Source organism: Anas acuta, chromosome 1 (genome assembly GCF_963932015.1).
Source record: "Anas acuta chromosome 1, bAnaAcu1.1, whole genome shotgun sequence".
In the NCBI taxonomy this organism is placed as follows: domain Eukaryota; kingdom Metazoa; phylum Chordata; class Aves; order Anseriformes; family Anatidae; genus Anas; species Anas acuta.
The window spans coordinates 188488995-188516111 of NC_088979.1; the positions used below are offsets into that span (position 1 = coordinate 188488995).

At 34.9% G+C, this 27117-nt stretch overlaps 1 protein-coding gene across 1 annotated transcript in view; it reads right to left on the reverse strand.

Annotated features, from left to right (window-relative positions):
• Nucleotides 1–27117, reverse strand: part of TBC1D22A (TBC1 domain family member 22A) — a 167782-nt gene that overhangs the window by 78611 nt on the left and 62054 nt on the right. Inside the window, exon 10 of the mRNA XM_068670052.1 lies at nt 12112–12187. Within this exon, the coding sequence (XP_068526153.1) occupies nt 12112–12187 (76 nt within the window). The remainder of the gene's footprint in view (nt 1–12111; nt 12188–27117) is intronic.

The following is a 27117-nucleotide window of genomic DNA, read 5'->3' on the forward strand; positions in this document are numbered from 1 at the left end:
ATAAAATGTAGTGTTCCATGAAAACTCTTATAACTAACTGGAAATCCAAATAGAAACAACAGAAACAACTAGTCAAACAGTACATTGGGTTATATTTTCTACCTCTGGATGGCTTAAACAACTGCTCTCAACTTAAAAAAAAAAAAAAAAAAAAAAAAAAAAAGAAAGGCAAGGTCATGATTTCACAGTATACAACAAATAATATACTAAGTTATAAAATGAAATGATTATGTACATATATCCCCAATAACTTCCTAACCTATAAATTATTTGGGACAGGACTGCAAGCAACAAGGTTTGCAAATAACATAATGGATTCCAAAAATAAAGCATTGGCAATAAAAAAGAAGACAATAATAACATGGCAAAAAAGTACAGAGTATATGTAAAGGCTACATTTACTCAAAGCAAAAAGAAAAGTGAGATTAATGCAATACAAAATGGTGAGCAAATTTAAATAATTACTGCTTAAACAATTTCTTAGTATCGCAAATAAATACAAATAAAAAGCAGTACAAATCAATGGTTTCTAAAGCACTACTCACTACTCATTTATTATGGCATGTTTTCTATCTGAAAGCTGCGATAATCACTTGCATGAGTTATTTCTATCCTTAATAGAACTAATCTACTAGCGAGGTTTTTATATATTTAGCAGAATTTACCCCCAAAAGGATCACATACGTTCTGTTAATTAGTTTTAGCTCAGGCTCAGGTATTAAAATAACACGTCGCAAACTACAACTACTTCAGAAATGCTGATGTCTTATTTTGGATAAATGAATGACAACGAGTCTTTGTTAAGGCCTGAGTAAGACATCCCTGCTATATTTCTTTATACAATCACATTCTGGGGAGATTTTGCTACCCACATCATCCTCCACCCACATTCAGGGATGTACTAGCAGCTAGGAGAACGAGCACTAAAAACCTAAATGAACAACAACAATACCAAAAGTATAGTAGCACCATTACAAGACATTACATAAAGACAAAAGTAGCAGAAGTTCAATTACACTTTATAGCAGCTGGTTAAGGACTTTTTGAAAACTTCTGAAAAATATTTTAACCTTTCTGACCAAAAAGACCAGTTGTCCATCTATGTAACCCAACATGTTTCCTGGGGCCTCTGTGTTGAAGTAAGCACAGCAAAGAATAACAGAGGACTTAGAACACGCAGCAGAAACCCAAAGAATATATTTCATCCAAGCCAGCTGTAATTAAATTTGAGCACATTTGTACGTGATTTTAGGTGATCCCAGTAATGCCAGTTTAGTAAAATACTATTTTTAGTTATTTAAAATTCTCCCAGAGCTTAAAGGCTTAGGCTGAAGTTATTCAAATTAGATTTAGTGGGTGTATGAAAGTTTTGGTTAATATATATTTTGGTCAATATATTTTCAATTGACTCTCAGTCAATTGAAAGCTGTTTCAATATGGAAGAAGTAAAAGTTTTTCAGATCTTGAAAGCAACCAACAGGGAGTTTGACCACAAGTAAGAATAGTCACAACATGTTATACTAAAGGTTTACCTAGCACAACATCCTGTTTCTAACAGTGTCTAAAAACAAATAACCATGGAAATGTATAAGGTACTGGTACTTCTCCAAAGCACTTTCTTAATCTCTACCTATCCATAGATAAAGTATCTACATTTTTTAAGTCATAACCTTCTGTACAGACAAATATAATAAATTGTTTATGAACATCTAAAAAACTTCTGTTAATGATTCTGAGATATTTTTTTTAACTTGTAGCTATATATAAAGATGTGTGAATTTTCAAGTGTTTCATTTCATTTCTAATTATAACACTAACTAGGTAATTAGATACTGCTGATGTACAATAGACTGAACTACAGGATGTAAAAATATAGAGGATGAGAATGGAGAGGTAATGAGCTTCTGTACTTTTAATTGATCTTACAAACCCCCTCCTCCAGCCATTCCTGTGTACAGGAAAGTCCTACTGCATTACTATTCTGTATTGTGCCTATATGCTGTCAATATTTTTAAAATTACATGAGAACTTTGTGATGGATGTTCCACTACCCATAATAGCCTCTGCCTTCCAATCTCAAGAACCTGTGACTAATCTTCTTCCTTCCTCTACAGAACTAATATCCTCCCATCACTTTTGAACCCTTCTTTGCTGGGCTTTCTGCAAAACTCATCAACTATCCCATCTGGGAAAGAGACAACGGCCAATATTAAGCCAATATTAAGGCTAGTTCCAAGGTCTGCATAACATGACTAGCCTGTGCAAGTGCAGTGAGTACCTAGTTGGCATGCAGTAAGCTATCTGCTGAGCTTGTTTTGCAGTCCTTCTTCTGTAGTATTGCTGTTTTGTGTTACTTTTTTTTTTTTTAATGAACAAATGAATTTTATACAAGCTGAGGAATTCTGCATGGTGGAGTCTTCAGTCCTTCTGTAAAATGCTGATGAAGGAAGTCCTCAGTTATTGACAAGTTATTGGAAGGAGAAGACAGCCACAATAATCACATGTGGTACTACCTTAGAGAAACAGACTTAAGAATGAAATAAGGCAGTTAATATTTACAAGGCCACATTTTGAAAACAGTATAAAGCCCAGAAGCCTTTCTATTTCCATTTTCTACGCAGTTAGAGGCCTTGCATGCCTTGGAGGCACTAACACTAATTGAGGCCCAGGACAGAATGACTACCTGCTTTTGCTCTAGGCAAATTTAGCTGCAAGTCATATATACTGAAATGAGATACTATGTTAAATTTATTTCTAAAATGTCACATTTAGATACCTAGTATTGCAGAGTACTATATTTAGATAATCCATTACCTCAAGCAGGATACAAAAAAGTCAGTTTTAATTTTAGCTGATGTACTAACTTACAAACACTACTTAACATTTTTGTTCATCCCATACTAGCAGTGTATTTCATTTAATTGCTCACAGCCACTGAAAGTAAGAAATAAAGAACAATAAATTGTGCCAATTTTTATATTTCAGCCAGTGTTTAATAACCATAATGAATTTCTTGAAAGTCGTTTTCTAATCTGAACAAGCTGAAAAATAGACTACTAAACTCCAAGCATTAAATACAATTGATGCAAGACTGGAACAGAAAATGCAATGACTGAAAAGGCTCATTCTTCCTGACTTGTAAGTAATTGTTGTGAGTAGGGGCTATTTCACTCATAAAGGTAATTAGGACAGTGAAAATCTAAATTTACATTTTTCATTCCACTGAAAATTACCATGTGTGCAACAAACAAGCAAGTGATGCAATTACCGTCAACTTTCACACTTCAAGCATATTATAAAACCACACTTACTGCAGTTGCAGTAAAATTATGTTAGTTATGAAAAATACATTTCAAAATATATATTAAAATTCAAAAGAAACAATTATATTTAATAAGATTCCCAATATTTACAATAAAGCTATACATAGAAAAAGTTTGGTGAAACAAGTCTTCCAATTAAAAAATAAGTACAGTATACAGATGTATTCTTAAGTAGCATACCTCCAAAATCATGTATTTAGTGTACTACAAAATAAGCATTTATCATTACTTACAATTTTAATAAGCACACTTATTGGATTATATTAGTTTGATCGCATTTAGCTACCTTAAACAGATTCTGCACTAATGATAGTCTTTTCAGCATGCGTCTCCAAATCATCCTAATTTGAGTTTCTGGAATGATTTTATCTATCATACCCCTTGAACCCTAAAGTTACAAACTTTGTCGTACCTATTCATTACTAGATTATATCAGTAAAGGCTTTAAACTTTTAAAAGACCAAACCCCTACGGTTGTATGTATGCATCAAGACTTTCTGAAATTAACAAAATATGAGTACTGAAAGTAGCAGTGTACAGACCCAGCTGAAATTTTCAAAAAGAACCTACACATATAATTGTTTAGTGTCACCTTTTCATGCTGTTTCACTGATTTCAGATTTAAAGTTGTATGCGACTGCAGTATCACAAACTAAAGCCACAGTTAAGGACAAAACTTGTACTATGGCATGACTTAAGTGTTGTTCTGTCTAAGGGATACTGCCAGAATAAGGGCCTAGGAAAGTTTACTCATAAGGAAAAAGGAATCACAAAATAACAGTAAAATAATGTGTGACTAGCCACATTACCGTAGCACAGCATGAAACCACTGCATCCATCTGTGCAATTTATTACTTCAGGTAATTAGCCTTATATTGTTGACCTTTAGTTAACGATTCCTATCAACCCTATCAATCTTTTCTGATGCTTGACTATAAACCTAATTTTCCCTTTTTTGAAAATTAAAGTTTATTTTTATTTATAGTTCATACTTCATTCTTAATTCCATTTTATCACCATTTCATACGTATTTCTGTTGTAAACATAAAAAGCACTAAGTGTTAAAACACCATCAGAAATGCAATTAAGCTATATCTGATAAATAAACAGGCCTTTTAGTACAAGCAAAGGAAGAAAAACACATTTGTCTTCATCAGGATCCACATGATTCCTATTGAAGGAAGTAGACTAGCTACAAGAGTAACTCCTCTGGTACCAATCCAAAACGAACAGAAAAATAGTGGCAGGGGCTCTGCTGGCACTGTCCTTTATACATAGAGTAATGCCTATGTATTGCTCCTTGACATATTAAAAAAAGCCACAGAAATATGCTAATGCTCCCAATTTCAAATGGCTCTCTAGAAGGATTTTCTTCTTTCTGGACCATGACAATAAATCTGGGTATTGCAATCTAGTAATTCAGAGACTAATGTAACAGAAGACAAACCAGAAGAAGTGAACTATGTACGAATCACTGACACATTTCGGAAAATAATTTACTCCACATCCACAATGGATGAGAACCTCCACTGTCAAATTCCTTGGTTTTGCATTAGTCACTTTGATATTTTAAAAACAACTGACATTCCAAAGAAATAAACAAAAATCGTAATCAATGATCTTAGAGATAATAATACAGGCACCTGATAACAAAGCATGCCGCCCCCAAAAAAACATCGTCTCAAAACTGTACAAAATGAGAACAAGACCGGCAGAGGAACAGATATATTACCAAATTATATTCTCCTCAATTTAGTGATAATTAGGTCTATTTGAATTTAGTTCACTAAATGTACTGCTACTAGCTATGACTTTGACAAATATCCTCTTCCTATACGAAAGACATGGCTGATACAAAAAAGCCCAAGAGGCTGACCTCAGAGCGAAAGCACAAAATGGACATAGGGACATCCCCAGTCACCTAGAGGAATCAAACAGGTGTAATATTCTGGTACCCAGACCAAAATGGAGGAAATTATCAGGAAAAAGATTAGTAGATATCCATTCAAACTAAAAGCTAAAATTACTCGTTGTGTTTCTGGGTGGAACTTGAACTTAACAATCAAACTGTAACAAACAACAGTGAGAAATGTTTGATAGACAGTTCTACTTCCAAGAAGTATTCACTGGACTTCTGGAGCCTCTTTTTCTAAATCACAACTGTGTACATTCATAGCAGGGTTTATGCTGATCACTTTTTAAATTTTGCATCATGTTAGACTCCTTTTTCCTCTTTTTTTTTTTCATAAAAATTGGAAGTTTTGGCTAATTAAAAGTCAAAGTGTTTACAAAAGTCAGGACAAATGATTTTACCATCAGTCTTAACTAACTCTTGCTAAGATCTCTGAGCCCTGTAATAGCATACAAATGTAATCTTGTCAGTAAAACATAAAAATATGGATTAAAAGATATATTAAATAATTACAATGCCCAGTGAACAGCATTTAAGAATATATTAAAATATAATACAATAATTACAACCATAAAATCAGATAAAAAATTAGATGGCATTGTTAAAATGAAAAAGAGCTTTATGGCACAAATTAATTTTAAACAACTACAAAATGCTTACAAGATTTTTAATCACTTCAGTATCAAGCTGATGTATAAAGAAGGACCTTATTAATCAGTGATATTCAACAGCAGCAGTAAGATCTAAATAAACTCTATTCCCATTTCCGATTCAAAAGTCTTCCGTATGGTTAAAGAATGCAAAAATCTTTTTAACTATTACATTTAGTGCTTTTTTCCCCAGATACTTCAATACAATTCTAGTTGAAAATTGCAGGTGTCAGTAAAATGCTTTAGAACATAATTAAACATGAACATAATTTTGCACGCATGATTAAGTATTCTTTAACTTTAAAGAAATCATTAGCATGACTGAATGCATAACAAGGATTGATCAAATGTCACCTATTACCATAGTTTCACCTTCAGCTCATTGTATGAACACCCAAGATTCAAATTAAAAAACGAACAAATTAGTTAATCTATATCAATCATGGTATATTGAGCAGATCCCTAATAAGTTGTTTAATAAGAAAATGTATTAGTCTTTGTTGATATTTTGACTTTTTGAGAATCACATTTTCAGCAACAAAAAAGGAAACTTTTTCTCTGCGGTTTAAAATGTTAGATCAACACAGAAACCGAATATCCTTTAAAGGGTATTGAAGTATCAAAAACTACCAAAAACATGTCTCTAAAGAATTTTTTGGGGTTATTTCACCGTAAGAAATCAAGTTCTTATCAGAACCATAAAATATTTGTGTTTGAACCATTGGACAGTTCTACAGAAATAGATGTGTTTAGCTCTGAACACTGACTGCTCTTTCTGAGCAGAAATGTCTCCATTTCCAACCTGAACCTCCTCTGGCGCAACTTGAGGCCATTTCCTCTATTCTTATTGGTAGTTATCTGTGAGAAGAGGTTGACCCCCAGCTCCCCACACCTTCCTTTCAGGCAGTTGTAGAGAGCAATAAGGTCTCCCCTGAGCCTCCTTTTCTCCAGGCTGAACAAGCCCAGCTCCCTCAGCCGCTCCTCGTAGGACTTGTTCTCCAGACCCCTCACCAGCTTCGTTGCCCTTCTCCGGACTCTTTCGAGCACCTCGATGTCCTTCTTGTAGCAAGGGGCCCAAAACTGAACACAGCACTCAAGGTGTGGCCCCCCAGAGCTGAGTACAGGGGGACGATCACCTCCCTGGTCCTGCTGGTGCACTATTCTTGATACAAGCCAGGAAAAAAAGCAAACATTTCAACATCTAAAGCAAATATTTCAAAGCATGAGAAGTGCAGAAAGTGGTGCAATAAGATCTTTCATTGTGTATACACAAAAATACATATAAAATGATTTTTTTTAATTGACTAGGTTTTATGAAGAACTTGTCCTACATGCATGTACACAGCACAAAGAAATGTATATATAAATATATAAATATATATAAATATAAAAGATTCGTACTTTCTTTTCTCTGCATCCAAATAGCAAAAATATATGCAAAGTATAAATTTAAGCCCATGTAATGAAAGCATTTTATTACAATTTTCTTGATTGAAAAGTCCTTATTTGTGGCATTATTCACAGAACTGCAGTCATCTGACCAAGACATTTGTAATCCAAGAAGAAAATAAAGTAAATGTAGTATGATTAGCGAAGCTAAGATTAATTTGACAAGAACACTAAAAGAAAACACTTTATCTAATTTATATTTCATTCAAAGTGAAAGAAATACATTTACAGCAATAAAAAGGTGTTGTAAAATCTTTAATATACTATGGATTTAAATGGTGAAAGAACATTTTAACTGTATCTAAGTGTTAAGTAAAAATATCCACCCAAACAATACAATGACGTAGTAATTATTAAAACATTCATTATTTGAAGTAGTTGGAATACAGCAGCTTTTATTTTGTGCTAAAAATAATTTCCTTTCCTTGGCATTTTTTTTTCCTTTATAAAATCTTAGAACTGAAATAAACTAGAAATTGTTCAAATTAAGAATAATCACATGTAAGAATATCTTTAGTTAATTCTCTAAATCAGATGTAAAATGCAGTTGAATTCTAAATAAGCTTCCTTATGGCAAAGACAAAATACAGTACTGTTTTTATTTTCTTAGGTATTTTTCCATTACTTGTATCTTTAAAAGAAGGAAAATACTACATAGAGTAACAGTAGAAGTTTCTTCAATTATTTTTAAAACATTTTGCTTTTATTCTTCCTTTTTTTTTGCTAGTGAAATTGGGCTCAGGACCAATTTTGCAAAAAGATTTGGTGAAAGAATGGGGAACACTAATAACACAAAAATGTATTTAAATACAAGAGAACATAAGCACGAATCAGGCTGTTCTGCACACTGATGCAAACTCCATAAGTTGTTCTATAAGAGATTAGAAAAAAATCTTCCCAAACTTACCCTCAAGAGCAGATGAATATTTATACCAAGCTGAGTCAATAATACTATTGTTACAGTTCATTCTACTACTAGTGAAAAGCTGACTTAAACAACAAATAAATTTAATGTCTGTTTTCTTTTTGTCTAAACTGTCTTTTTGATAATTTAGAGAGAATGCCATGCCATGCCAATTTACCAATTTATATATTTTATCAGTTTATATGAAAATCCAAGACTACTTCTACATACAAACGTTCAGCTTTCTCTATATGGCTACCTGAAATTACAAGATTTTTTTTTACTGAAGAAGAACTTGAGACTCTCTCAAAGTCTGAAACTGACTGTGAAATCACAAATCCTGAGTTAATTTTGGCATTCCTACAACATTTCCTTGTTTTCAAGACCAAATGAAACAGTAGTTGAAGACAGCATCACGTGAGTGTGCCTCTTCACAAACCATGAGATGGATCATGATTTACAGCAGAAAAGCATTACAGGAAATAGAAAATGTAACTATTTACAACAGATAGCTTATTGATCCTTGCTCTCAATACTTTTGTATAATTCTTAGAACAACCTGAATGATGATGAGGAGGAGAAAAATGAGATGGAGTTTGAAGACAAAACATTATTCAATCTGGTATATAACTTTTTTATATATTATTATTATTATTATTACTATTATTGTTATTATTATTATTATTACTATTATTAAATCCATTGAACACAGGTCATTAAAAATATTTTCTGGAGTTTAGGCTGAGATTATGATCAAATTATCAGATATCTTGGCTGTTTCAAATCCACTGCAATGTTTGGCACTGTACACACAAGGACAGTCACTGAGAGGAGTTGCAATTCATAAGGCTGGGTTAATGAAGGTTGCTTGAATCACTAACATAATGCATTAACACTAAACAAAGGGTGAGGTATTACTTTTCATACACTGGTAACCTATTATGATTAGCAAACAAGCTGTACGAGCTTCACCCATTCACGTAGCTATTTATTATGTTAAGGTTCTTTTCACCATTCAATTACCCGGCATCAAGAAAACAATGTGACACTACGGTAACAACAGGAATATTATTTTCTTCCACAATAACTGTAATTAGCAATTAGGATATTTACAGTTAGAATAAATTGCTAAGAGTTCTTTTTTAAAAACAAAGCTATTGAACTCATACCAACCATATATTTCTCTTTAGCTGCAGTATAACAGGCTCGATATAAAGATAAAAGGGGAAAGAAAATAGAGAAAAGGATGATAAAACATAATTTAATTTAACTATATCATGATTCTACCAAAAAGCCAAGTGTGCCAGCATCCTTTATCAGAGGCATCGTACCTAGGGATGAGAGCTGGGGTCCGGACCAATGACTTCTAGACTCATTCAACCTAAATGGTTTTAGGGTTCTGTAATATCAACTGCATCCAATTTTTACAGGTTTCCTTTTCAAACAGCAGTGACAGCTTTTTAAAATACCTCATAACTTCTACTATTATTGTATATAAAAATGTATTATTAGATTTCCCTTGCTTTGAAATGTTATAATCCCATTAGTCATTGTTTGTTTGCTTGTTTTAAATAGTTTCCTTTGACATCTTTCCCATATATGCTACAGGTATGTCATATGGATAATGCGGACGATAAAATATCACTGCTATAATGCAAACAATTTCTTAAAGTTAGGATTTTGCTTTGCATTTTCCAACTACACTGCTCAGAACAAGGCAGCAGTCTTCAACTACTCACCTGCATGAACAATCTACCCTTAAGAGTAATCTCAGATGTTACTTTGTCAGTGCTTGAGGCAGTACGAAGAATCAATAACTAGCAAACATAATCTCTATGAAAAACTACCAAAAAATTAGTATTTCTACTCTAGAAAAGTTATTGTTCAATACACATCTTTATTTTTTTTAAAAAACTTGGCAGTTATCTAAAGCCACAGACACTGATGAAGAATCTGGCATTCTGTGTAGCTCAAAGTAAAAATACCCATTGTGTTGGCTGCCTCCTTTTCCTAAATACTACACAGTTTGGATCAGCAAATATTGGAGACTAAGTTGCAACCACATTTAGAAAGATAAACAGCTACAACTTTTGATACAGCAGTACTTCAACAATATCCTATTAAATACAGTTCTATTAAATACATATATATATATATATATATATATTGCAAAACAAATAAAAATCAGGAATATACATTTCAATTGCAGTTAGTTTACTAACGGCAGTTGGTAAACTGCAACTAAATTGTCCTAGTAAAGGGCAGTTTAAGAACAAACATCTTTCCTACAACTGCCTTTTTTTTTTTTTTTATTTTAACTGTAAACCCTTCAAAATAATGCTTCAGGAACTTAATCAATCGAGAAAAGTTATTTAACTGTATCTCTAACACACTGAAGGTAGAAATCAGCCTTCAGCAATTCCTTCTGTCAATATAATATTCCTGTCAATATACTGCATACTTTTTTTTATTAAACAGAATAATGAGTTTTATTATCAGAATGACATTTTTCATTTTAAAAAATGTGTTTAAGTAATTTATTGACCAAGCTTACGAAGTTATTTATAGGTATTATAAATACACGCTTTATTTAAAGTGCATTAGCTTCTATAAATAACAGAAATTTAAATACCACTATTGATATAAACGTGAAGTAATATATAAAAATCCATACTGAAAACAGATGATTTCTGAAGTAACAAATTAAACTGCTTTTAAAATGTTCTTATATAAATATTTTGCTACCTTATGTACAGAAGCATCCCTTTTTTATATTCATGTACATATTAAAAAATACATCTACATGTACATTGGTTTTACATACACCTATATTCCTAGTATAATATAAAAACAATGTTCTCGCACATTATGTAATATGAGTGATATTACATAAACATTGTTAAGAATATTCAACATCCTAAACAGGCAAGAAGAGTTTTTTCAAAATTCAGATTGTAAATACATGGAGGCCAACCAAAAATCTGCTATGGTAAGCACTGGCACAAGAAAAACTCACAATATGTATAATGAAAAGACAGAATTAATCTTTTCAAGCAGATTATCAAATATTAAGCTACATAAAATATTTTTTTTCTATTTCATCACTGACATGCTAGTGTCACAAATATATGGTTGGTTCTGCTTGGCAACATTTCGTTAATACTCTGTTCATTAATTTAACAAACTACCAAGAGAGTATGTTTAGAATGGGCCAGCATTATCTCTTGAATTTCATTTAATTAAACTCTGCTCTAGCAATATGACAGTCAGCATTTCATGAAGGGAATTATTTTAAGGATGAAGGTAGAAGATATTTCAAAGTGCCCTGCTAAAACATGAAAGCATAATCTAAAATTGCCTCTGCATAGACGGTAATTTATCTATAATATTAAAGATGTTATTTCCAGAGTTCATAATTAATTGGATTCCACAGAGAAATTATTCAGGCATTCCAGATAGCAAAATGATGCACAAAGGCACAAAACATAGTGCCGAAGGACAACTATAAACAACCACTGTGACTTGCCTGAATTACAACAATCATTGAGCTTAATATGAAATGAATACCAGCTGCCTTTTGTATGTGGTCATTACTCTGCTGCAAAGAAATTGCCACTGAATTTTGATTATATTGCCTTAATAAAAAGTAATGAAAGTGGCTCATGCTCTAGCAGCTTTCTTTTAAATGATATAGGACAGTGATCTTGCAAAGGCCAGCGTGCCACAAATTGATCGAGTGTGACATCTCTGAGGAAGGCTATGTTACTCCACCATTGTATCAGCAGTGATGTTGGCTAGACTTCTTGCAAACATTTTAACTAACCACTTTCAATGAAAGACCATTTAGAAATTAGGTCAGCTTTTAAGACTTACCATCGATCCGACTAACAAGTTCTTCCAACATTTTCACTTTCTTTTGAATTCCTGGCTGTGCAAATGTGTAATTATCCTAAAGAAGAAACCATATACAAGTATAAGTTTATAAAAAATTAGAAATTATTTTACCCCAAGTACTTATTCCAACCCATTTATTTTTCTTCTGTTTGCTTAAGGTGCTCATGATTTGTTTTTACATTTCCTAAGTGTCTCTACACTTCAGTAGTAAATCACCACACGCTACCAACCTATTTAAGAGTCCTTGTCTCTAACAGCACACCTTACTGCTGGTGGTATATCAACTGCTCACTACTTGCTAATCTAGTGCCCCTGAAGTTACATCTATATTGCAGAATTCTGAAGAGCTTTAAAAAGCTATCTTCTTAAATGCCAAAACTTGCCACTCTATCAATTTTTTAAGGCAATTTCTTTTTCCCCACCATAAATTTCCAATTTTATCACAAATAATGTAGAAAATATAAAAATTTAGATCCTAATCACTCACAGGATAAGAATTTCATTCTTAGAAGTTCAGAATAATGCCTTCCAGCAGTGGGAGAAATCAAAAATCTATTTCGATTGAATCATGACTGCTCTGAACCTAAGGTCAAACAAAAGCTCAAACAATGAATCAAAATCTAACGTGAACTATACAGCTAAAATGGCAGGGCATTTGGATGTATTTATATGAAAGCATTAACTCTAACTTGATTTTTTGTTTGTTTATACATTTATATATTTATTTTTTATTTAAAGAACAGTAACTGATAGTTCCAGAAGTATTGTGCTCAAAGTACAGCAGTATGGTACTCAATTACGTAACATACAGCGGATCCTCTGTAAAAGTAACTTCAGATATTTAACAGTGAAAGCCAATGCAGAGCTAGAACACCACCACTTCCATCATTCACCTCTTCCCTGTCTACGAATGTAACACTGTTCGCTTTCTCAAAGTATCACTTACTCCATATACATCTGGAAATGCAAACCAAAACTGCCATCGTGGATTTTATAACTGTTAAGTTTGCTCTTCACATTTTTTGGATCAAATGATCATTTGAGCTATTCATTTATTTTCCAATTCATTGTTTCAGATGCAAATGAACACAGCTGAGGGTCACTCTTCGACTTGTGCTCACTCATCTATCTGGGAAGATCCTTGTTGGCTCCTCAAGACCTCTCTTCTAATTAAACTATGCTACAAATATTCCCTCTTGTGGTATCTATAACTTTCTGAAGTTTGTGAACCTGTGAAAGACGACTTTTGCAAATGGTTAAAAAAAAAAGTTTTCTGTTATCTAAAATTCTTATTCCTTTTGAGCTTACTGGAAGAGGAAAAAGCAAGTAACAGAGTTAAAGAAAAACATGTCAAACTCATGGGAGTCATGGAATATTTCCCAGGGCAATATGAAAGTAGAGTGGTTGAGATTTAAATTCCTCTACCATGCAATTTAATTGGCGGTATCTGCTTCCAAATTTGGCATAACAGCTCTTCAAAAGACCCAAGTTGTTATATATAGCACCGACAACTCTTTTTAGGATACATTTCCAATACAGCTCTCTACTGGCTTCTGCAGAAAAACATGTTCCAGTATTCAGCTCTCCTACCTATTCCCCCTCACACCTGTGGGTTCTGCCTCATTACTCATCCTTCAAGTTTTTGTTACTTTTCCTCATTTATTCCTTGTGTAACTACTCGTCTATATTAAGCAGAAGGCAAGCTCTGAAAAAGTCACAAGGAACTGAAAACCAGATTGTTTTACCTCAACAGATCTTCAGCAAACACCTAATGTAAAACACCTTATTTCTAACCATTATTCTTGACAATGTTAAGTATACATTCACATATGTCAAAGTATGCACAAGAACACAACAAAACCAATGATAAATATAAAAAAAGTCATGCTTTGGTGTGCACTAAATTCCTCAATGCTCTGCTCTAATAGCTTCCAACATACTTTCAGTGAACTATGCTAACCTACTTCACAGCTGAATGGTTGTAATATCTAGTTCAGACTCCAACATATAATTAGTTTCACCTTACAATACAAAAGGTTAAGACTTTATAATGTCACAAGGGCTCAAAACTTGCTTCACTCTCAAATCTTTGTGTTAATCACCTGTACTTATTCTGCAGAGACTAATTTCTAATTGCCCTGCAACTACAACTAGGTCTGACAGGATTTTTTTTTCCTCCAAAAATAATAATTAAAATTTAAAATAAAATATTTCAATTGCAGCCTTCACTAAACATGAAGACATGAACATACTAGATTAATTCTTACTTAAAAAAAAAATAAAAATAAAAGGTTAGAAAATTTTAAATGGAATAAACTTGTTTAGAACATGAAAATAGAGAAAATAAATGCACTTAATGGATGGAAATAAAGAAAAAAGGCACTGAACAAATTTAACTCTAACTGCCACCCCACACTCACAGAAAGAAAGGAGAAAGAGATCACGGAGTTTCTAAAAAACATGTTTAACCCCTGGGAATTAAATCCCACTCATTTTTCTCTCTCTGTTCTGAATGCAGACAATAAGATATAATTTGGCAAGCTGTTTACATTGAAAAGTAAGTCCTGAAGAAATGTTTTCTGTGGATACACTGAAAAAGGGATACTGAGTGAAACTAAGGATTGGTCCTACCTGCATTTTTAACATGCAGATTAAAATCACCAGATGTTGCAGTATCCACACCACACACCTCTTGCATTTTTAATTGCCTACAGTATAAGGCAGATTACTACAAATGTACATTCTAGAATTTTCAACCACATATAGCAATGTGATGCTCTGATGCATATTGTAACAAATCTATTCCATTTCTAATTGCCATACAGAACCACAGTACTGACAGCTATCTGTTCAAAATATTACTCGCTTATGGTGTGCTAAAAAGAACACAGATGCGTTTCAAGTAGGCGTTAAGTAGTGTGCACTTCCAAAGCAAAGTTAACCAAGTTCAACATAGCTCAGTGTTATTTTAATTTTAAATCTCTTCAAATTACTACAGGTACTCCACAGCTTTAAGTTCATAATCAATCTGAAAAACCTTTCTTTCTGATTTCAGTTATTTCAATTACACGTGGGAAAGGAATATAGACAGTATTGGTGAATGCCATCTGGTACATTACAAAAGCTGCTGTAGGCATACAGAGAAGGAAACAAAATACTATATATAAATATATGAACTCAAGTATGTTATTAATTAAATATAATGTATAAATATATACAAACATTATATATGTCCTTCAATATGTAATATTTAAACATATATATACACACATTATGTACTTGCACATATGCACACAAAAACATACCATGTTACTTTTCCTACTCAATGCTTTGGAAATATTTTCAAGTTTCAAAGAACAAAATTTCTTATCTACACATCATAAATTTTAAAAATTAATTAATTAATTAATAAAATGGTTTAAGAGGAACACTCTCGTTAATTTGCTTTGACTTTTTGTTAGCCTTGAAGTGGTCAAGCAGATGGACCACATGATCTTTGAAGGTCCCTTCCAATTGCACTATTCCATTCCATTCCCGAGGCAGAAAATGAAATGCATTTGCAACTCTCTAAGCTAAGAACCTCGGGAAAATGATGCCCTCTGGAGGTAACCTTATGCACTATGTAATAGATACTGTAGCATGTACCTTTGCTACAGTTATCATTAACAGGAATACTCTCTATTTTGAAAATGCAGCTTTTATAAGACTTAACAAAGTCCACATCATTTGCTTTACAAAGACAATGACTGAGTAATTTTAAGAGATGAGGAAAGCTGAAGAGGGAAAGCAAACAACCTCTTACATCATCATTAAAGAATGAAATCCAAACTGGACAAAAAAAAAAAAAAAAAACCAACTGTCAATAAGTTGATAATAATGACTGCAGCCAAGCGCAAATATAGGCACAGTTTTCTCATCTTTTCAGGTCAGACAAGCTGTTTGCCACCGCAGATCTATAAAACCATCAGAACCATTTACAAAAGCAAACTGAAAATCTTCATGTGTTGTTTGTTTGTTTTTAATAAAGTTTTATCATTTTGATCAGAGCTTTTAAATGCTTCTTGAACCTGGAAATTACATTGTAAATTCAATACACATAATTCAGGACAAAAAGAGTATGCACAGACGAGCAAACACACAAGTGGGCTGGAGCATAATGTCTGCACAGATTCCATAGCGTGTTCCACAATTACTTCAAAAGGCTCCCTGTAAAATATCTTTCATCCTTTGTAATTATTAAACCCAACTTCTGAAAACTTAATTTCCTACACATGAACTCTACAACGTGTTGCAGCCCCAGCTTCCTACCAGAAAAAATATCTTATTTTTCCTACATGAGATGATGGAAAATGCAATACCATATTAAAAGCAGGTAGTGATTCCCAGGCTGTGTTATAAAAGTGTCCATAGTTTCAGAATCAGAGGCCTAATCTTTTCACGGAATGGCTGAGGTTGGAAGGGACCTCTGGAGGCCATCTGGCCCTACCTGCTCAAGCAGGTAGCCCAGGACTTGCTTCTACTGGACTATGTAATCAAACCTCAATTTTACACAAGTGTTATAAACTACAGGGACTGTTAAAGTAGCAGTAAAAGAAGTGCTCAGAGTATATTTTTGGATTCTGGTGTAGGCTAGACAATAATTCAAATGTGGATAAGAGCTAGAAATCATGAACATGGATGCTTACAATTCCAAAAGCTAATGCTGTAATTTTTTTGTAGCAGATTTTTATTCTAAAGCACAGTGATAGCACAGGATATTTTGTATAAAACATAAAGAACAATGTGTTATACATAAGTATTCAGAAACAATTACATGCAGATTTGTTCTCTTTCTCAAAATAGTACTCAGTGACAGGCTAGGAAACTGCATTATTGGCTTCCAAAGAGAAAAAGGCTCTGTAAGAACTTCTGAAGAAAGCTGTCCTGAAAAAAACATTAGTCCTTGTGATAAATCCTACTGATGCCCTCCATTTCTTTTTCTCTAAGTCCTAACAGGCTTATTATAAGCCTAACATATTTGGCTACTGGGCCAGAAGATCCCCCCCACCTCATTTTAAGAGCAGTCAGCAGTAGATGACTACAAGGCAGAGTAAGGATACAAGCAAGGTAAGCCTGCAGTGATGTATTTGCAGCATGTTTTCAAAGTTTCCAGTTTATACCACTGAGACTTCCCTAACTCAAGGCGGTATCTTTGTAATTGAAGTTACTTAAAGACTTTACATCAACCAAACTTCAAACTGTTCAGGTTTTATGTCCATGTAAAATGTTTTCCATCCTTTGAAAAGTAGCTCCCTTAACCACTCTTTATTTGAAGCTTTAGCAGCTTTATCAGATACTATCTAGGTCTTGCATCAGAAGAGATGGAAAGCAGTGACTTCCTATTCATCTTCTTCATGCAGCTCATCATTTTAGAGACTTCTGTCCCATACAACATCCATGTCTCCAAATTGGAGATGCACAGATTTAACAGACAGACCACTCAGTGGATGAGGAATTGGCTGGATGATTGCACTCAAAGAGTAGCGGTCAATAGCTCAATGTCCAGGCCGAGTCTAGTAATAGCTGGTATTCCTTAGGGGTCTGTATTGGGACTGGTATTATTTAACACTTTTATAGGTCTCCCCTGAGCCTCCTCTTCTCCAGACTAAATAACCCCAGTTCCCTCAGCAGCTCCGCACATGACTTGTGCTCCAGGCCCTTCACCAGCTTTGTAGCCCTTCTCTGGACATGCTCCAGGGCCTCCATGTCCTTATTGTAGTGAAGGGCCCAAAACTCAACACAGTACCTGAGGAGCGGCCTCACCAGAGCAGAGTACAGGGGACAATGAACTCCCTGGTCCTGCTGTCTACACTATTCCTGGTACAAGCCAGGATGCCGTTGGCCTTTTTGGCCACCTGGGCACGCTGCTGGCTGAATAATCTGTCTGAGGTCAGATCATCAACACCCAAGATACAGTCCTTGACTACTCAGATTAAATCTACCCGGACTGATATAGGAAGACAATAGCAGTTACGCTTCTTTGCATAACTATTCCAAATGTTGAACAGACAATAGCAGACACGCTTCAATTAGTGTTACATCACAATAATGGGACTAACAAAACAATTATGTTAATTACATTCCAACAGCGAGTAGCTACAACACCTTTATTGCATGAGTTGGTTTATTAACTTCCTGGGATGGTTACATTGTTCAATAAAATGTATTTTTTTCCTTCAGGTACTAATAAAGCCTTCACAGGAGTCTTTTGAAGAAGACTTTCAAACAGGACTTTGAAGATCTAAAGGTCCTTTGGAAAAGGAAAAGTAACAAAACAGCACTATAGTGTATATGTTTTTCCCTCAGAAAAAGTCTTTTCATTTACTTGAATGATTCTGATTCTAAGCCTGCCCTTAATGCTGGTCATCCTTAAGAGTAATTTACATGTATGCTCTGTAAGAACACTGTCCTGAATTGAGAAAGGTTAAAGCTGCTTACAGAAAAATTTCTAGACTCTTGTTCTACTTAAAATTGTCTTCTTCATTTTAAGTTTAAAACAACATTTACTCTAACAGATTACATAAGAAAAATAGAAGCAGACATCTGATCATGAATACAGAAAATACCCTGAATAGAAGCTCCTGTTGTGACCATACTTACACTTCAGAAGAATTTAGTCTCACGTATGACACACAGATAAACAAAGAGAGAAACACCTGTTAGGGATATTATTTGATAAGTAATTACTACAAATGCTATGGCTGTCCACTTCTCATTAGAAGAAAAGCCATGTTATAATCCTGAATAGGCCCAAATGCCTGCCTTGATTGCCAAGCCTGCTTCTCACAAAATTTCTCCTGTTTATACATTCACTATTAATACCTAAAGTTGAAAAGATTTTAATGTGTTCATAGTAAGAAACAGACTTATGGAAGTGACTGATATTGAAAAGAATAACAGCAATCCCAAAATAACATATATCCATCAGAACAGCACTCTTCACTCAAGAAAGAACTCGCTGTCAGCAAGACAGAGCAGTCTGTCTGCAGTCATCAGAAGCCATCCCTATAATTTTATGTATTATCATTCATAAAATTTTACAACTCAACTTGAATTTTTATTCTAAAATAAAAAGTTGTTACTTCTGTAAGTGATTTTAAGCCCAATTCTCATGAAGCAATCCATTCCCAACCTTATTTTTTTTTCTTTTTCTTCAGACTAGTCACAGCTTCAAGAGAAGAAAAGGAGACTATGTTTTGTCATTCTTAGGATACAACTTGGACAAGGCACTGTCATAAAATGAACAATCTACATTTCTGGAAATTACTAAACAGTTATTACCATATAGAAGTTCTGTCTCACAGATGGAGTTACAGTGCTAGTAACTGCAGGAACAAATATGTAGATGAATATGTAGCTCAAACGTTAGGAGAGCTACATACAGAAATAACAACTGCTAGCATTCTTGTCAGGACTCCCACATTTCTAAAGCTTGCATTTCTGCTGTCATCAGGATCTGTTTCAACAGGAACCGGAGCATGCCTGCAGTACTGTCTTTCAGTGTCAGCCATACAATGTGCGTACAGATTCAGTTAGTGGAGATGGTTTGGGAGACTGGCCCACTAATGTCCACATTTTTGCTGAAGACACCACACTTGGAGTGCCACGTTCAGCGGAGGAAGGTGGGAAGAAAGAGTACCTTCTTAATTTAGCGAAGCTAAATGGCACGTTGGGCTGAAGCATATCCAGAAATGCTAGGTAAGCTATCATTTGGTACCCTGTGGTAGCTGTGATACAGAAACTTCACTGGTGCGTGAAAGCACACATGCAATACACACAAGGTCCACCAGGGTGGTGATCATCCCCCTGTACTCTGCTCTGGTGAGGCCGCTCCTCGAGTACTGTGTTCAGCTTTGGGCCCCTCACTACAAGAAGGACATAGAGGCCCTGGAGCATGTCCAGAGCAGGGCTACGAAGCTGGTGAAGGGCCTGGAACACAAGTCCTGTGAGGAGTGGCTGAGGGAACTGGGATTGTTTGGTCTAGAGAAGAGGAGGCTCAGGGAGACCTCTCTACAGCTACCTGAAAGGAAGCTGTGGGGAGCTGGGGGTCGGCCTCTTCTCACAGGGAACTGGTGACAGGACCAGAGGAAATGGCCTCAAGTTGTGCCAGGGGAGGTTCAGGTTGGCAATGAGGAGCCATTTCTGCTCAGAAAGAGCAGTCAGGCACTAGGATGGGTTGCCCAGGGAGGTGGTGGAGTCACCGTCCCTGGGGGTGTTCAAGGAGAGGTTGGACGTGGTGCTTGGGGACATGGGTTAGTGGGTGCTATCAGTGATAGGGGGGTGGTTGGACCAGATGATCTCGGAGGGCTTTCCAACCTTAATGATTCTATGATTGTACAATGAGAGAGATAAGAGACAAATGCTGACACTTGCATGCATATTCCTTACATATGTCTATCTTGGCTAATAAGCCCCAAATTCGCAGACAACACATCTGCAATTTATCACAACCATAAACTGGCTAGCTAAAACCATTTCAGCTATGAATGCCTAGCTACTTCAATGAAATGCAGACATGATCAAGATACTTGTCTTGCAAGAGTTTAATGAAAAGAAAGAAAGCTATCACTGACCTCTTCTTCTTAAAAATAGCCCTTTGAAAGGCCCTGTGAGGAATTCTCAGAAGTACTTGTACTAGTTATTTCTGTATGGGCTTTTCAACATCTGAGCTGCATATCCTGAGCTGAGATACTTAAGATAAGTATCAGTTCCCACAGACCTTTGAAAGATTTTCCAAAGAGCACTTCATCCATCCATTTATGGATCAGACCTGAGGCACAGGTTAGCAACAACTTTCCGTAACTCAGAAGCAAGAGACAACTCTCCAGGAACCCCCTGGCAGACTACAAATCTTACTATTTAATCAGCCACAGAGATAGCTAATATACACCTCAGTACAGTACGGTCCCTGGAAATGAATTATTTCCCCTTTATTCTAAAAATTTCCAGGGCCTGATAAATAATGATATTAAAATTTTATTGCTATTTTTAATACATCTGGTTAGGTCATTATGCAATGCATATATTTCCCCTTTGGTTATTTTATTACCATTACACTTGAACATAAAATGAAGAACTACACTCAATTTTATACATGAATATTACGTTTTCAGGTGGCACAGATCAGTGTGAACTTTTTACTTGAATGTTAATGGGACTCTGTTGAGGAAAGTGTTATAAAAGATGACATAATAATGAAAGAAAGCTAATTAAGACAGATGGAATGCAATGTCTACATAATTGACAGGAAATAATACTTGTGGGATAAGTTCTAGTTTTCTCATGTCCACAGCCATTATTCCTACAGAGGAAAACGTAGAAGTACTCACACATCACCTACAGTTCAGAAGTGTTCTAAAGAAGATTGGCTTTATTGTAAGCGGGGTGGACTGACACCCCAAACACCTTTACCTTTTGATTCTTCAACTAGAAATGCAAGACAAAGTAGTTTGGGTAATTAAACAAGTAGAAAAAACTACAAGCACATTACTTGCGACATGCATGTTCCTACCAAAATATTGTTACATACATTAATTATAGATTACAAATGTGAAAGTCTCAAATAATGCGTTAAAATAATCAATAGTGATTTTTTCAGACATATTTTGCATGTGGCCATGCACACTCTCAAAAAATCATTTTTTTAAATCAGTATTAGAGTATTTTGCAAGAATACAGGCTGGAGACAACCTGGCTGGGAAGAATTTCTGTGAAAAGGACTTGGGAGTCTTGGCAGACACATTCAGCACGAGCCAGAAGTGTGCCCTGGCAACAGAGGCCAGTAGATGAAGGGTAGTGATCATTCCCACTGAGCACTTACTACGGAATCACTGAGGTTGGGCAGGAACCTCTGCAGACCATCTAGTCCAACCCCTGCTCAGAGCAGAGTCACATGGAACAACCTGCTTAGGCCACATGCAGTTCAGTTTTGATATCCAAGGATGAAAACTATACAAACTCTCTGAGCAAACTGCTCCATCACTTTTTAAACATTAAAAAAGAAGGAAAAAAAAACCATACTTTACTGTAAAACAATTTTTTAATTCCAAAACCACATCTAGAATACCACTTCCAGTTTTAGGGACTCCAATGCAGGAAAACTATCAATAGACTGGAGCAAGGGCAGAAGTCTGCCAAGGTGCTGAGGGGGATCAAGTGCATTCCCTACGAGAGTCCTGGAGAAGGCTTCAGAGGTACATGACAGCAGCCTGCTAAAACCTATGTTTTCAAGATGACATAGCTTAGTTTTAATAGCAGTGTATATCAGGAAGATGAGAGACAAGCAGCATAAGTTGAAACAAGTTATGTTCCACCTCACTATAGGGACAAACTTCAACAAGAGGACAAGACAAGCACTGGGACAGGTTACCCCCACAAGGGGATTTTACAGTCTCAATCCTTGAATGTTTTCGAGACCAACTGGACAAAGCCCTTAGCAACCCCATCTCAGAGCTGAACCTCTTGAGCAGGACACTGGACTAGATGACCTCCAGAGGCCCGCCTTCCTATTTCAATTATCCTGAGCTCATGATTTTGGAAGTTGTCATTTGTTTTCCTGAAAAAAATACGGTAAACTGCAGTGAGTTGTAATCCTTCCGGCAGGAAAGTTAAAGAAAAAAAACATAGCACATAGCCGTGAAACACTGAAGAAGAAACCTATTACTGTATACAGTCATCCAAAATTGACCGCTGTGAGACACTATAAGAAGCTAGTGATTAACAGATTAACAAACATAACAGAAAGACAAATTTTTATTAAAAAAAAAAAACAACTCCAGTAATCCTATTTAAAACATTTTTTCAATCAAGTATGTTTTCTAGCCTGATAAGTAATAAGATGCATGTGTAGCCACTTAGGAGCCTATAACTAGAGAGAACAAACTGAGAAAGAACATGCAAAGTAATTTGAGAACTCAAAATAGATTAAACTACTGTGCGATATCAAACATTAAGTGCTGAAAAAGTTCTGCAAAAGAAAAATTAGAAGTATTATTTCTGCCTGGAGCCAAAGACACACTTGCATAGAAACCCCCAGAAAACCAAAGCAGCTTGAGTAAATCTGTTAAAGCAACAGATGATTTGACCAAATTTTTTATGTCTTCTCTAAAATAAGAACTGCAAGCATGTCAGGAAGCAACCATCATGCTGCTCAATGTCAACACTGTTCTTTATTCCACAGATCCCTGTGGTTCAAACATGTGCTGTTATATTTTAAATACAGTCACATTAGAAGAAAAAGGAGATGAGTGAGGAAAGGACAAGTCAGATGCTATCAATAGCAAAACTACACCTAGGAATACATATTTCTTGATAACAGCCTTCATACTTTTGGAATCAAAAAATGATACCGTCTGGATGGGATGAAAAAAATAAGTGAGTTTTCTATTAAGAACAACAAAGAACTACAAATACATTCATTTTTCCATTATTCTCTTATGCTCAGGAAAGACAAACTTACAAAAAGGGTACTTAGCTAGTCCTGACAACAGGAGCCTAATTGTTATCACAGTATATACCCTTTAAACTTAGCCAGTCCTGGTAGGCCAACATCAAATATAATGCCTATATTCATCAATATATTATGGCAATTCTACACAGATTCTTACACTGTAGTTATCACCACAACATCACACATTCCTCTTCTCTAAAACCCTTGCACCATTTATTCAGGCATCTCAGACAAAATGTAAGTAGCCACACATGAGTCTCTTGTAATATATTTTCACAGAAAACAAGAAATATTAGCACTGAGCTTGTTCAGGATTCCCCTTTGGTTTTTATGTCTGTTTTTGTCTTTTTTATGTCTTTATGAGGGAGAAACAGTTTTTGCTGGTTGACTGTAAAGATATTCTATTATGCATAGTAGATCATATGGAAAAATACTAAAGGAAAAGTCAGAATAATTTTAATGACTATTTCCAAGAAACAATCAGCAGTACCTTTATTGAGTAGCAGGGAGACCTATAGAAGATGTTCTAGGTTAGTGTATATTGGCAGCATGCTTGACAAATTGAGAATCTACAGCATTTAAAGTAAAATCTCAGCTGCCGTGAGCCTGCCTTGGCCCTACTGTGTAGTTCTACTCATGTCTTTGCTATGGTACTAGCTCAAGGTATTCAGCCCTTGAAGTAACCAGTGCTTTTTTGTTTAGTTGTGTGGTTCAGCTCTGTGAATCAACTCACAATAGCTCTCAATCAGACAGGAAATCAGGTGCAGGTGAGTTTATGAACTCTGAGCATTGTTTAATGCTAAATTTAATGATTACAGTTTGCCTTGAAAAGGGTGGTCCCACCGACCCCATATCCACACAGTCCTTGACTCCTTCCAATGAATGGATCCTGCAACCATATATCCAGAATGCAAGTCAGCTCAGTAAAACACTTTCCTCTCTTTGTTTTTCTTTTTTTTTTTTTTTTTACCTCCTTCCTCTCAAGGAGCCCACTTGCAGTTGGCTTAGTTCTCCCAACCTACTCCATGACCCCTCTACTTGACCAGCAAAATGGTGTCAACACAGAAGGAAACAAAAGACCAGAATGTGAGCAAAAAAAAGAAGCAAAACCTTTCATTTCAGCAGCACTCTGCAGTTGCAGTGAATTAACTGTAACATCATTAGTCACACCACTACCATAATCTTTCAAGCCTGCTTTTGATAGATGAGTGCATCTTTGAATACATCCAATTGATAATCATTCCATTAATGTAAGAGCTTAAATTTTTATCAATGCAGTTTAATTCCATTACAATTATTTTCAATAATTTGTTTATCAGTACTTGATGTTTTTGTAGGAAAACAGAGTTTTAAAGAGAAATGATGTCATCTCTGAATTTCTTTTTCTAGAAGAAAAGCAAAGCAGCAGCCCTACAACAGAAGACGTTCCAGAAACAGGAAAAATTGTAAAATAAGCTGGAGAGGGTTTTTATTTCTTTACTCATCTTCCTTCAAGAAGATTTGAAGTTCTGACTTTTAGTTTGATATGTGGTCAAATGCTGTTTTAAGAGACTGACATAAGAAAAGCAGCATCTTTTACGGGGATCAATATGACAAAAGGAATATGCTTTTCAATGATGCTCCACATAAAATTGAGCTAGCATTCACTTGACCTTTAACCAGGAGAAATACACTTAAAATACCCTCAAGGAAGTTTAAGTCTTCTGTTTCTCAACTCAATATCTTAACAAAAACAAATTTCACTAAGAGTTTAATTTCACAAGGTACCTTAGCCAATGAAACATTCACATTGAAACATACATGACAGGCAAGAATATGTCAAGGCACTCTACAATGAAAGAAATATCTATACAAAAAATGCTATCAAAATAAAGAACCTGGGTAACATGAATTTAGCTTCACTAATAACAACAGCTTCATTTCATAGGAATTTTTATTGTTACTCACATTTCATGATGATGTACTAATGATTGGAGGTAGTCACTGTCCACACATACAAATTCAACCTCCATAGTCTTCACTACATTAAAACCATTTGGAGAAATAAACACTTAAATTCTCAGATGCTTGACTAAAGCATTTAAAAAAATAAGAAAGTTACATGGGCCCTACCAAAAGAACCGAATCCATCAAGTACTGTAGGAGCACTTTTCCATCACCTCATCTCTTAAGAAAATGTTAAGAATAAATTAATCAGAGTTTTGCTATCCCTGTAACAATTTCTATTGTCACCAGAATAATACTGAAACAATTTCAAAGCAAAGATCTTCCACATTATATGGGTAGCTCATTTGAAAGCAGGGAATAATCAGAAGGAGCTGGTATGAATATCACTTAAAAAAAGAAAAGAAGAAGCAGCAATGTGCTAAATAGTTGTAACCGTAATTTATTTTCTAATCAGCTCACTGAAAACAGCAAATGAACCCTGACTGCAACCATCTGCCTACTAAACATTGCTAACATTCTTTGTTGCCAGTGCAAAAGAGAAATCAACACCTTTCAGAAACTTTCACATCTCTATCAAAGGTCAACTTTGGTCCCATCATAATCCAGAAAGTCACTCTGATTATTTTCTTGCATATACTCTGACTTTCAGAAATCAGAATTATGTTTACTTTTTAATAAGATTCAAAACTTTCATCTCAACGAGACAGATCTGAAAAACAGGTATTTTATTTATAGATACATACTATTTTTGATGCCTATTGCAACACAAAGCCTATAAAATTTAATATAGGTAACTTCTTTGTCAAGTCTGAAGTATCTATTTTTATCTACTTTATCAACTTTGCAGCATGAAGTGTTTCAAAATGCTAAATATCAAATACAGATGTTTGGACTACCATTTAATCTATGCTAGACTGTACTGATTCCTCCTTCACTTAAACACAAGATGTTCAGCTGCATATTTAATATTACTTGTAGATCCTTCTGATCTTTGTGAACTTATGAACCAACTAGCACGTAGACACAAATCTTCCACTCTAAGTCTGTTACTTGTAGCACTTTAAAAATTGCATCCACAGTTACAGCTTCCCCATTTCAAAAAAAAAAAAATCATACAACACTCAGTGAAGTAGCAGAAGTATCAAGACTCAAACAGATGTTTTAAAAATAAGAAGATAATTTCAAGAACTAACAAGATGGCAGTTGTTAAAAGGTCACTATATCTATCGCTACATATAAAATGATTAAATATAGAAGCAAGCTTTTCAGAACCTCGGTGAGACTATTTTAGTTGGAGACATATGTAAATATTCTCCACAACTGGTGACTGAGCTGTGTAACATGCCTCTAGAACTGGAGAGTTTGACTCTGCTCTAGCACATGATACTGCACTGAAACATGCAGACGTTTTGATGAATAAAACAGCTGAGCAACATCTTCTTTTCTAATAGTATGCCAAACTTGCAGATTTCTCCAATGGGAAAATGTACTTCTCCCCTGTTTTTCATAGAAGTATTCTTTCTCAACAACCTTCAAGTAGTTCAAAGCCA